Source organism: Electrona antarctica (assembly GCF_951216825.1).
Source record: "Electrona antarctica genome assembly, chromosome: 3".
Lineage (NCBI taxonomy): Eukaryota > Metazoa > Chordata > Actinopteri > Myctophiformes > Myctophidae > Electrona > Electrona antarctica.
The window spans coordinates 18,822,914-18,836,598 of NC_136808.1; the positions used below are offsets into that span (position 1 = coordinate 18,822,914).

Here is a 13,685-nt window from a genome sequence, read left to right on the forward strand (position 1 = left end):
AGATGCGCGCACATCCACTTGCACTCTATGTGCTGCTTTCAATGGCCTGTATCTCCAAGTCGGCGCAATGAATGTCGTTTCTGGTGAAAACAAGGTTTTTCAACGGCCGACAGCAGGCGCTGTCAAAATAAGGGTTGAAAGGGGAAAAACCTTGGCAATGCGCGATAAATAGATTAATTAATCCTGGCGGCCACTTAAAGAGCATTCATCTCTCCCATATCAAAATGGGCATGCAATGGAATGGATGGGTTATAATGAAATGCGTGAGATTTAGTAGTGCCAGAGAATTGGCTACAGTTGGCAAACACTTATACTGTGGGAAACCAGGGAAGTGCAGCCAACCGTTTCGGAAATCATCATCATCATCATCACATTCTGGAATACAGACTAAAACACAGTGAAACTAGAAGAAGTGCCCCTCAGGGCACAGGTCTCCACCAGGATTGATATTTGGATGAAATCTGAAGGACTAATATAAAAAAGTGGTGGTGGTCAAAAAGGCGGAATTGAAAAATGCAGGCCAGATGTTTTTCCTTGGGCTGTAGGGAGTGTGCATACAACGTTTTACGCCGTTATATGTAACGTGACTCGGCCTGTTATAGCGCCACCATGAGGCTGATGAAAAATGTTAATTTTTTCCTCAGCCTAGTGGGAATATGCGTGCACAGTTTCACAGCAATCGGATGAGTTGCGGCATTTTGTACAAAACGGGGTACTCCTGAAAACTTTGTAAGCCAATCTTAGCCATTCAGGATGAGAAATCAAACTAGCAAAGTACCCCTCGGGCCACAGGTCTCCACCAGGGCAGATCAGGTTGTGGCCTCCTGGTGGCGCTATAATAGGCCAATGTGAAAAGGGTGCCATTTCTTCTTACCCCTTGGATGGCAATTGGATGATTTGAGGCATTTTGTTCCAAAAATGTGTTTTGCAAAAATCCACCTGTTGGTGGTGCTATAACAGGCCAATGTGAAAAGGGTGGGATATATTCCTCAGCCTAGTAGGAAAGTCTATCTCACAGCCCGCTTTCCACGCCCACTTCCGGTAAATAGTGGTGTCTTTAACATTAGCATTTACACGTTTTTTTCTCTGGAGAATCTAAGTACATTTTCTAATGTAAAAATGTGACAGACCAATATTATTATGAAGCAAACAAGATGGTAAATCAGCTCGAACAGATAGAACAAACCTTACCTTGAGAAAACAAAAGTTGTAGACTTCTTAAATTACCTCTGTTAACATGTAGCGTCTATGGAGTGACGTCACGCTATCACCACTAACCCCGAAAGGGGGCGTATTAAGGGGGGCGGGGAAATTCTGTGAGATAGGCGGATTGCATAATGCGTTCATGATTTGAGGCTTTTTGTTCAAAACGGGCCAATCCTGCAAACTTTGAAAGCCAATGTTAGACAATTAGGATGGAATATGAAATATCGGATAGATCCGTCTTGAACACATGACTATAGAGATAGTGTGTAACGATTTGCGGGATTTTTGGACAGAATCTGGACGAGTATTATCAAAAAAAATGTTTTTCAAAAGCCGGCCTCCTGGTGGCGCTTTAACAGGCCGTTCTGGAAGATTTGGGGCAGAGGTTCATCGTTGGCATCCAGGGAGTGTGTGTGCAAAATTTGGCATCGACCGGGTTAACGGTGCCGGAGATTAGCTGTACACAGACGGACGGACGGACGGACACACGGACGGAGTGCAAAACATACTCTCTCCCCATGCCTTCGGCCTGGTGGAGACAACAAACCCGTCTCAATCACATGACTGTAGAGATCATGTGTACCTATTTGTGTGAAATTTGCATAAAATCTGAAGGAGTAATATAACAAAATGTGTTTTACATATGTCGGCCTCCTGGTGGCTATAAAGAGCAGATGTGACAAATTCCAGGCAAAGGGTTTTCCTTGGCCTCTAGGGAGTGTGCATACAAGGTTTGACAGTTATAGGTAAAAACACGAATCGGCCAATTATAGCGCCACCATGAGGCTGAGTTGAACATTTTCAAGTGGCATTTCTTCCTCGTCCTAGTGGGAATGTGCATGCAAGATTTCACGGAAATCACACATGTTCATTATTTGCCGGCATTTTGTTCGAAACGGAGCACTCCTGCGAACTTTGGAAGCCAATCTTAGCCAATCAGGATGGAGTCTGAAAAGTCTCAAAGACCTGTTTTGTTTAATGGCTATAGAGAGACTGTTTACCAATTTGCGTGATGTTAGGACAAAATCTGTAGGTGTACTGTCAAAATATGTGTTATATGTCTGTTATAGCAGCCTCCTTGTGGCGCTATAACAGGCCAATGAGTGGATAATTTGGGGCAGAGGTTCAGCTCTGGCATCCAGGGAGTGTGTGTGCAGAGTGTGGCTGCAGTCAAGCCAATGGTGCCAGAGATTAGCTGTCCACAGACACACACACACACACACACACACACACACACACACACACACACACACACACGGACGGACGGACGGACGGACGGACGGACGGACGGACGGAGTGCAAAACACTCGGCTGGTGGAGACAATCATATGAATACAGTCTGGAACACAGGCTCAAACATGAGGAACACAGTCTGGATTCTGGAACACAGGCTTGCACACAGTTCAACTGATTCTGCTGTGAATTTTGCTGTCGCTGTCCTTGATTTACCACCTTTTCTCGCTTTCTTTTTCTCTTAATCACATGAACGCTAGCATCCCTATTCTGGGGCGAATGCTAGGCGAAAATAGCAGATCTACAAGCTTACAATGTGTTGACTTGCAAGCAATGCATGTTTTAAGCTTGTGTATCTCTTGTTTAATCTAAATAATTATACAGGTTTTAACATAAACTATTAATAGTAATATATAGTGTGTGAGTGTGGCTGCAGTCAAGCCAATGGTGCCAGAGATTAGCTGTCCACAGACACACACACACACACACACACACACACACACACACACACACACACACACACACGGACGGACGGACGGACGGACGGACGGACGGAGTGCAAAACACTCGGCTGGTGGAGACAATCATATGAATACAGTCTGGAACACAGGCTCAAACATGAGGAACACAGTCTGGATTCTGGAACACAGGCTTGCACACAGTTCAACTGATTCTGCTGTGAATTTTGCTGTCGCTGTCCTTGATTTACCACCTTTTCTCGCTTTCTTTTTCTCTTAATCACATGAACGCTAGCATCCCTATTCTGGGGCGAATGCTAGGCGAAAATAGCAGATCTACAAGCTTACAATGTGTTGACTTGCAAGCAATGCATGTTTTAAGCTTGTGTATCTCTTGTTTAATCTAAATAATTATATAGGTTTTAACATAAACTATTAATAGTAATATATAGATTTGGTGATTAGTGATGACTATAGCGCCACTATTGGGCCAGAAAGTCCACTTGCACACAAAATGGTCGGATTGACATGAAACTTGTTGAGTGCCTTCAAGGTTCAGTTCAGGTCTCCAGCCTACAGCCAGAGCAAAGTCCTCAGTGGTAATTTGAAATGACCACTACATTACTATTTTAGTGGTAATTTTATACATTTTACTGTGTAAACTGTAAAGCTTTATGAGGAAGGAGGAGAGACCCGCACACCACCACTTGCTGGTTCAAGAACTTTATTTTAAAGAGTCATAGCAACGTTGCTATGACTCTGAAATAAAGTTCTTGAACCAGCAAGTGGCGGTGTGCGGGTCTCTCCTCCTTCCTCATAACGTTTGCTGTACTGCCAGGACCTATACGCACCTGCTATAAAATTGAACCGGGTGTGCGGAAGTCATCCCTCGAATAAACTGTAAAGCTAAAATGAATAGGAGATTGACAGCATCACAGTCTCAACAATCCTTCCCTTGTTGGTCCCTCTAGCAACACACAATAACCCAAGCAGAGTCCTGCACAGGTCCTGTTTTGGAAAACTGCACCCGTCCGCACTCGCAGTACTTAAAGCCATACCTGATCAGACGGTGCCTGGCCCTATATGGAGACCCATCAACTAAACACGTTGTTATTGGCTTAGTTTACCTAAAGGAAATCAAACAAATGATCAAACTTGCCGTTGAACTACAGGTTATTGACAACAGTAGGCTACATTGATTACCATTTACTAGTCTAGTAAGTCTAAACAACTTTTACATTTTAATGCATAACCTGTCAGCAGATGAGGCTGTTGGCTTCTTGGCATAAATTAAGGCTACTCTGTTGCATGCAAGATTTCAGTAGCCTGCATGGAAATAGGCTAATGCCTCATTATAAACCAAAAAATCACACCCGTGTGAACTGAGTGGTGCAAGGTCTTATATAGCCTGATCAGCTGTGGTCTGACGTAATGTCAGTGACCATAGTAACCATGCTCATTCTTTTGAGGGACAGGTACACAAACACACACACACAGGTATTAACAAAGCCAGTTGTTGGAGTGGTTTGCAGTTTGCACCACTCAAAAATCACACCTGTGTATGTAAAATTGTCCATTCATTGTCAATGGGAATTTCATCTTTGTGTAGGACAAATTATACACTAAGCCAATTTGCTCAGACACTATGACGTGAAATTCTCCATTCATTGTCAATGGGAATTTAATGTTTGTGTAAGAGGAAAATCAACACCATTAGCTGAATATAGGAATATATCAAAATCACACCCTGACTGTGTGTTATAGGCTGCGCAACAGTGACACTTGGTTGTTTTTGTGTTCGGACAGACCCAGCCAGCCACCCAGCCAGCCAGCCAGCCAGCCAGCCACCCAGCCAGCCACCCACCCACAGACACACAAAGGTACTTAATGAAGTGGTTGCACCATTTAAAAATAAACTAACAAAAGCTGCACATCATATCTATTAATCACACCATTGAGCCTTATCCCAGTTATCATCATATCCCCCAGACATAATTCCAATTTAATTTCTGCCAGCCAATCAACTTCTTGAATATAATTGTCTAAATAACAGGATAATGGAGCAGAACATAATTGCACACAAACATCATACCTCTCTCTCATAGTGTATTGTATGTGTTGTGCCTGTTTCCTACAGTTTGTTTGACCATTATTGTTAAGATAATCTGCTGTACTCTCGTCTTGGCAAAATGTCAAAGGAATTGACTAAATGGACTAATGAATATATTAAAAAAGAAAACCATTCTGATTTTAAAATAAATCACATGACAAAGCCTTCATCCTTCAATATCATAAATCTTATGCAGATCCTTCAGATTGATTGATTGAATACTTTATTGACAGTCTGCAAAGACAAGAACAGAAAAGTACAATACATGGTCTGCTGGTGGTGGTAGATGGCAGAAGTGGATGAATTCCAGGAGTATTTAGTCTTGATGGGATATTGGCTACAAGGTTTCTCTTCCTCATATTGGTCAAATAAATGTATGTTTACAAAAGACCATGGTAGCAATAAAGCAGCTCTGTGTCACTATGTCCTATCATAACATAATTAGCTGAGTGCTGGAGGGAATAGCCAGGTGGACTTTGCATTCAATGACCATCTACAGTAAACACACATGGGGAAAATATTGAAGACCTGGCATCAACTTTCCTCCAATAAATCAAATAAACTGCTGAGAGGGAGTGTCCACAATGAGAGGCTGGCAGCATGCTATTATCTGGAAATAATAAACAGCTACATAAGCAGAAATGAAAGGATGTCGGTGAAAGTTGTAATAAAAAGGCCATGCTCATCTCACGACTACAGTAGCATCAACTCTTCCACAAAGCTATTAATACACAACAGGGACACCCACAGTCACATATTGTACAAAGTCATCTAACCATTCAGGTGCTGTAGTTTATTCAAGGGTTCAATGTTTTTTTTATTTTGTTTCCTCTGATTCATGTAAATGCACTGATAGTTCTTTTTTATTCCCACGCCATGTCCACAGGGAATCATATCTATCGGTTAATTAAAATGAAGTGAACCCTTACCAGTCCAGTTTCACTGCAAATTAAATGAGCACTCAGTATTTCACTAACTTGAGCTCAAGTTAAACTTATAATTTCACTGAATTGGGTAGGAAGCCAATGACTAATTTGGATTCCTGTGTCCTTAAATGATTGTCTGTGATAAAGAAAAATACGTAGTTTCCATGTGGATTTCTGATGTTAGGTCTCTTGTTCTGACAGGCTGTGTCCCCTAGGGGCCTGCTAGAGGAACTGTACCGCCAAAAACGGAAACCCCACAGAGAGTGGTGAGGAGACTGTGGACGGCCTAACACAGAGTTGGAGGTGAGCTTCCTTCGCTCACTGTTTGAGAAATACCGTAGTGGGTAGTCAAACACACTGTATCATCAGGGACCTTCACCACTCCAGCCACAATCTGATTCTGTTCACACACCGCTACCACCACGTCCAGGAAAGGAGCTCTACCACAGCATCAAGGGCAAGACCACAAGATTTCTGAACATTTTCCACCCAGCTACCATCAGATCTTATCCTAAAACTATGAATGCTGGATCTAGCATAAAATGAATTTCACCCACTTATTTACACTGCAATAAACACCAGTAAATGTTACACTGATTTTATTCTGATATGATGTGATATTGACACAGTGAGCCGTGACATCATATCGATGTGAGATCATATTGACTAAATATGAAGTTATTTGCCTCTCCATAGACTTTCAGAATAAATGTAAAATTTGGGATTTAGTGAATTGGTCTACTGGCAGCATGCACAAGAAATGTGGTACTTATCAGTACAGTAGTTTGTGAGATTAGCCACTGACACACACAGGTGCTCTTCCAGACTTTTCTACAGAAGCCATGCTGAAATAATAATTTATTTAATGACAAAAATCATAATCAAAATATGCTTGAGTAAAAGCCTTCATTTGAGATCTGTGACCAGATAATTACCAGATTTGTTGGAAATAAATGAACACTGGGATTATTTCTACACAATCTTCTGCAAGATTGTCATTGAACTCTTTTATCTCACTCAATGTCCATCAGGTGTTCAAGAGTGTAAAAATGGAACCGTAACGGTTCATTGTACATTTTGCTGTGTATAAGTTGGGCTGAAGATAAACTTAAGTGCACTGAATGGTAGGAGACCATTGACTTGCATGTCTTTGCCGTTAAGTCTGATTTATACTGCATGCCATGGTGACACGTTGCGACTGTGAGCCGCTATTCTTGACATTTTTGGTGCGTGACCCTGGCACGTTACTAAGTATAAATTAAACATTAGCCTAGATACCTGACATCTGCCTTCACCTTCACCTTCTAATGTGAAAACAGCAAAGACAAAACTAACAAAGGCACAGACGGCAGGCAGAGAACGGAACCTAAACAGGATCCTTCCAGCAAGTCATTTGGACAACAATCGTTCAACTGATTTAACTGCCTTGACATTTAGGCTAACATATATCTCCTACTCGCACTGTCTGTCAGGTCATTCTCTTTTCTCCCACGGCAGAGCCAGAAGAGACAAGGTCCCCTTTCATTCAACACACAAACATGTCAGTGACACTAACACATTTCTGACATTATTTGATGTTCTCTTTTACTGTAAATCTTATCCAACATCTTTTTTATGTCAGTTTTCTGGTTCAAGATTTTTGTTTAAAATTGTTGAGTACAGGAGCGGTGCTGAGAGTCCTTTTAATCCTTTTAATGCACCATTTTATAATATGATAATACAAGTTATTAAGGTGTTATTATTTTATCTACATTTTCATTTAAAATCCAGGACAGACCTGAGGTCGATTCTACAAATGCCTTCTAAATCAGTACTTCTCAAACTTTTTTGTGCCAACTTCTGCCATGGATCCCCAAAATGCACTTTCAAGATTTTTCAAAAATGTTAAAAAAATATTCAGCTTTACAAGCTGTGAGCTTGTATATCTGGCATTTTCGAGAACCACTGTTCTAAACCTAAACCTTCTGAAAAACTTATGTTGCTATAGCTAAAATAAAAAAAGACACAGATCGGATGCTTTCCCGGTTTGAATGGGTTAAATTCACATCTGTAAGCTCTGTGTTTCCGCAGTGCAGCTTGTATCTCTGTGAGCAATGCCCTCTTATTACGAACTGTCAATATCAACCACTACAACCCTCGATACAGGCCTTCTGTCTTGGACAAATGGGGCACTAAAAGCAGTCTCAATGGGACAGTGGGTAGAGGGATAACAAAACAAAACCAGCCAGGGAAGAGTTGCTGTAGCTACTAATACACAATGATCCAGAATTTATGCCTCCACTTTGTTTTACAGTAGCTTTGCCATTTGTCATGATTAGCCTGATTTATCAGCTGGGTTTTTAATGTGATTTGTTAGCTGCTCTTGGGTTTGTCTCACAGCAATCCAGCTGTTATTATCAACAAATAGCTACAGGCCTGAGTCTGACTCCTAACAAATACTAAAAGGAACATATCCCTGCACTGTCTGTAACATTACGTTAATTTAGCCACTTAGGCCTTACTTGTTGAATAGTGAAAATCGCCTGGCCCTCCATACCAACTCAAACACATAGCGATGTATTGTGAGTTTGTAGATCGGCATTGTTTTGTTTTACATTTTTAAAATGTCTAAATGATTTTGGGGGAATTTCTTTTTATGCTTAGCATATAATAACATGGGATGTAAAATGTACATTTTAGAGAGCAGTAATGCAGATTACATTTAAACAAATAACTGAAACAAAATCACAGTGCTCACTGTGCTTGCATGTGTTCTCTATACTAAAAGCTCAGGTAAGCCATATTGCTGAAAGGGACATTCGTAGGCGTTTTCTCTTCTTCTTCTTTTCCCCCTCAATAGTACTGTGCCGAAACGTGTGACTTTGGGAATTCTGTCCCCTCTGCTTGAAGAATGTAATCACGCTATACATCTCTGTCACCATACGGCCACACAGTTAAATAACTCTCCTGCCCCCTTTCAAGTACAGCTTCTCATTTTCTGTGCCCCCCACACCCACACATAGGCTACTCAAACACTAATACTGCTATCTAATGGAGAGAGTAGATGTCCTGCAAGGAGGATGTGAGCTGAATTTCAATTGCTTTTTCCTACTGTCCTGACTGACTGACAAAGTCAATTCCTTGCTAAAACATGCAGGCAAAACAAGAGTAAGTTAGTTGTGTGGCCATAAATGTGTGTGTGTGTGTGTGTGTGTGTGTGTGTGTGTGTGTGTGTGTGTGTGTGTGTGTGTGTGTGTGTGTGTGTGTGTGTGTGTGTGTGTGTGTGTGTGTGTGTGTCATTGCAGGTTTTACTTCAATACACAGTCTGTTGCAGCCTTCAGGCAGCACCAAAATGAGTTTGGATGCAGCAGTAGCCTACTGCACACATGTCATGCAGCCTGATGATGCAGGGAATGAGACGTGTCGTAGAAGGGATGCCATCATAATAGCCATATAATAAGCACGCATACTACACACATCCACGCGTACAAGCACGCACAGTCAGTCACTCGGACACTTGACTTGAGAATGCACAAAAACACTGACAAGACTGCTTTGGGATTTCTCAAATGAAACGCGACTCACTTGATGAAGTGGCTGGCCCCCTCGTCCGTGAAGCCTTCTTCCCACCCTCTGGGTAAATCTACAACAAGAACACAAACATGCTAGAGAGAAGAACACAGGTAGGAGTAGGACTGCAGAAAACTTCAATGTAAATCCAGAATCAGATATGACCCTGCTGTGCGCGTACCTGATCTTATCATGTGTCCGGAGTTGACAGGTTCACCAGTGCGAGGATGTAGCCAAGTAGTGGTATGACTTTTATCACTGCAAGAAAGACACCTGTTACTGAACGAAAGATTAAGGCAAATTTCACGCCGTACGCTTTTGTTATGACAAACGTCGTGCAACATAACATCACGAAAACAAACAAAACAAACACAAAACCAAGAAGCTCACTCAATAAAGAAGACTCTGCCATCTCTGCAAACTCCGTACGACCAGTGGTCAGGTAGAGTGTCCCGCGCGAGAGGTGCCGCCATGATCCCGTCTGTAGCTCAGTAGCTTACATTCATTGTCCCTCCGCAGACTTTCCAGGGAACCGAACACTGCCCCGCCGCTAGGGCTGCATAGTTTTAAAGGGGAAGCAAGAGCAAACTTCGACACAGCGTTTTTGTTCCACTATCAGCCGAGGAAAACAGCACAATCCGAGTGTTTCGTTCGTTCCCATGCAGGCAGCAGGCAGCACACATTAGGTTGCGCTGCTTCAAACTAGCTCTGACATCTATCTACTACAGCTCCTCAACATCACCATTCACCAGCCCCAGTGCGGCAAACGGGGTGTAGCCTAGCCCTGCAGGAATGCATTGAATTAAGGCACTGTTCCTTGAAGTTTAACGCATTCCAGGGACAATGGTCGTGTGACATGGATACATCAGACTACACTTGATAACATTGTAGGTCTGTAGGAGATCCCTGGTTCCTGAGAAATGTGTCTAACCCTAATTAAGTTGCTGCACAATGTTGCTTTTTTTGCGAAAACCATATGACTTTGATTCATGATTTTATCATAACATTTTTGATCTGGGAATATGATTATTGGGCTCTAAGTAAGTGAAAGGAATATATATCTGAGGGCATTTAGAAAAGAACAGCTAAATATGAATCACAGTTGAGCAGTTAAGAAGCGTGAAAAAATAAATCATTGAACAAATATAATAACCATTGGGATAAGCCACAGATTGTAGCATCTGTGTACAAGTAGTAGGCTTGTTATAGAGTTTATTGAACTATGGGCTTCACATCACTGCAGTCAAGACCTTGAGGACAGAGTGCCTTCCCAACCATGACACATTACAATAATGCTTACACTGCATCAAACAGCTGACCTGCCCAATTTTGTGAGGCTGCCCATAAATTTTGCTTGATGGTGTAGGCAGGCAAAGCACAATGTCACAGTGCCATAAGTAGCTGTATCACTCATTAGCACACAAAAGACAGGAACCAATAGCTTTTGGTATTTCCTGGTTTCCATCACATGCTATTGTTGTTGCTGATGCAGCATTTTACGAGCAGTTTTGAGAGAGAATTCCATCTCCGCAAATACCAGAGTTGTACAGTAGGCTACTGTGTACTAAGGGCAACTATGGGTGTTATCATGTTGCCTATAGTGTATTATATAGTATTTTTGGTAGAACAAATATATCCCAACACACTACACCGAGCAGACAGCATTAAACAACATTATACATTTCTTTTGTTAAGCTCTTTTGAGCATATTTTATATTATTATTGTCTCCACAAGACACTACATATCATTTGGGACCAAATTTATTGTAAATATTTATGGCCATCCTCTACGATTTGTTGATTCTTGTTCAACCTCAAACTTATTGAGGTAGACAAAACCTTGATTGGACATGTCGCACCTGCCTCCCTATTTTGTTATGTCTCTGCATGTCCCCCATAGAACCGCTGCTCCTTCGCCTGGAAAGGAGCCAGCTTAGGTGGTTCAGGCATCTGGTTAGGATGCCTCTCGGGCGTCTCCCTAGGGAGGTCCTCTACGCACGTCCCACTGGGAGGAGACCCCGGGGCAGACCAAGGCGCAGTTGGAGGAAACACATCGACTCACTGGCACTGACTTCCTCCCCCCAGGAGGAAGTCACTAATGTTGCTCTGGAGAGGGAAGTCTGGAGCACTCTGGTGGAGCTGTTGCCCCCGCGACCCGACTACGGATAAGCGGTTGAAGATGGATGGATGGATGGATGTCCCCCATATAGTTTATGAAGCACTGTTCTGATCAGAACAAATAGTTACACATGGAGACAATTTCACCAGGTCATGGTGAGTGATCCAATGTGCAACTCCAAGGACAAATGTTGAATAACACATCCCATAACTTTAAAATATTCAAACAACCAGATTAAAACATTATCTCATGGGTTGACATCAATCAGTGCACAAATATCTAGGTTGGGTATTATTAGATTAAATCACACACATGTATGCACAGTTGCACACACACGCACGCACGCACGCACGCACGCACGCACGCACGCACGCACGCACGCACGCACACACACACACACACACACACACACACACACACACACACACACACACACACACACACACACACACACACACACACACAATAAATGAACCATGGCGTGTGCAGTGTAATCATCTGAGATTCTGTCTATTAATTGTTATTTGACCTTGCTTCACAATTTATTATCATCCCCTCCACCCCTCACCCATCCACATCCTCACATTCACTTACACACACATGCACACAATTGATGCGCAGTCCAGTGCAGCTATGCAGCATGGTCTGTGCTGCTGCTGATTCCTGCCTCTCTCCACTCCGCCAGAGGCTCACAATGCAGCAAGGTGACTCAATGTTATCGTTGTTTCCTCAGAGAGCCTGCTCACGCTGAATCACGCCTTATGGAAGAGGGGCTCTGCATGCAGAAAATGTAATAAATAACTCAATTTCATTCTCTTCAATAACTTCTTAACACTTATAGGGATGGGTTATGTATTTATGTTGATGTACAATAACCAGCATTCAAGCTAACTGTGCCTGTGCCTACACCGAAAATCAATCTGGTTGCGACACATTCTTTCAAAATATCCCTTCATCTCAGAGGAGTCAGATATTGTTGCTGTCGGGCACGGGCAGAAACCTTGTATCTCCAATGTTCAACTTTTAGTTTTTTGTAAATGAATGCCAGACTTGATCATACTAGTGCTACACAGCATAAAATTAGTAAAAATAGCCAATCTACTAGCTCTGTAGATCTGCTATTTCTGCTATATTTGAGCAATTCTAAAAGAGAATGTGAAAGTTGTTAGTCTTTCTGTGAGTAAAAAATGAAATATATTAACATGAGCTTGTGACTAAATAATAACTACATTGGAACACATGCTCTTTTTTCCATTTCCTGAAAAGTAACAGTTTTGGACATGATATATATGTGTGTACGGAATCCAAATGTCTCCTGAATTATTGGGTAACTTTTGGAGAGATATTATTATTATTATTATTCGTCTTTTACTAGATTACATGGAGCAGCAGTGAAGATTAATTGCTTTTCAACACACCGAGCTATTAATCTATTAACAGAAACAAAGGTGCTATTTGGTCATAAATATGCAATTTTGTCTGAATGCTTCACTGTCTGTACCAGTCCAAATTAAGTTAATGGAGCATTATTGCCAAATGTTTTCATGTCACCCAAGAAACCAAATGTTGGCTTCTATTTGATCTGGCCCAAGCAGATGCTTAAGACCCCGTGGGCAGTAGGAGGCACTTGATTCAAATTATTCATATTAATAAATAATCTTGGCATTAGGTTTTCTTGATAGTTTTTACTGATTATCCTTTGAAAAACAATAATCTCTTTTGCACTGTCAAAAGCCGGTGCAGATATGAAAGCACTCATCCTTATCCTTTGTGGAGGTAGTGAAGTAATACAGCATTGCCAAGCCAGAATTGTACCATAGGGATGCTGTGGTTAAAGGGTCAAGGCACTGAGGCACTATACTCACAAAATTTGTGAGTATAGTGCCTCAGTGCCTTGACCCTTCACAGCATCCCCATTTGTTTGTGTCCTTTCCTCTCTGTAAACACTTTACTTATTTAATAAGTAAAGTGTTTACAGAGAGGAAAGGACACAAACAATACAATGTGATATAGACAGCATAGAAATGAGATCACAAAACGTGGGATGGTCAATTCCCCCCCCCCCCCCCCCCCCCCGCCCTTTA

The 13,685-nt window shown here is 41.9% G+C and overlaps 1 protein-coding gene across 1 annotated transcript in view; it reads right to left on the reverse strand.

The window, feature by feature from the left end:
• plekha7b (pleckstrin homology domain containing, family A member 7b) overlaps nucleotides 1-10,003 on the reverse strand; it is a gene marked incomplete at its 3' end in the record, with an annotated part of 142,727 nt that extends 132,724 nt beyond the window's left edge. The window contains exons 1-3 of the mRNA XM_079497735.1: nucleotides 9,873-10,003; nucleotides 9,664-9,740; nucleotides 9,498-9,555 (exon numbers count right to left, since the gene is read on the reverse strand). Coding sequence (XP_079353861.1) covers nucleotides 9,498-9,555; nucleotides 9,664-9,740; nucleotides 9,873-9,955 — 218 coding nt within the window. The 5' untranslated portion in view covers nucleotides 9,956-10,003. The remainder of the gene's footprint in view (nucleotides 1-9,497; nucleotides 9,556-9,663; nucleotides 9,741-9,872) is intronic.
• Between the last annotated feature and the right edge of the window lie 3,682 nt (nucleotides 10,004-13,685).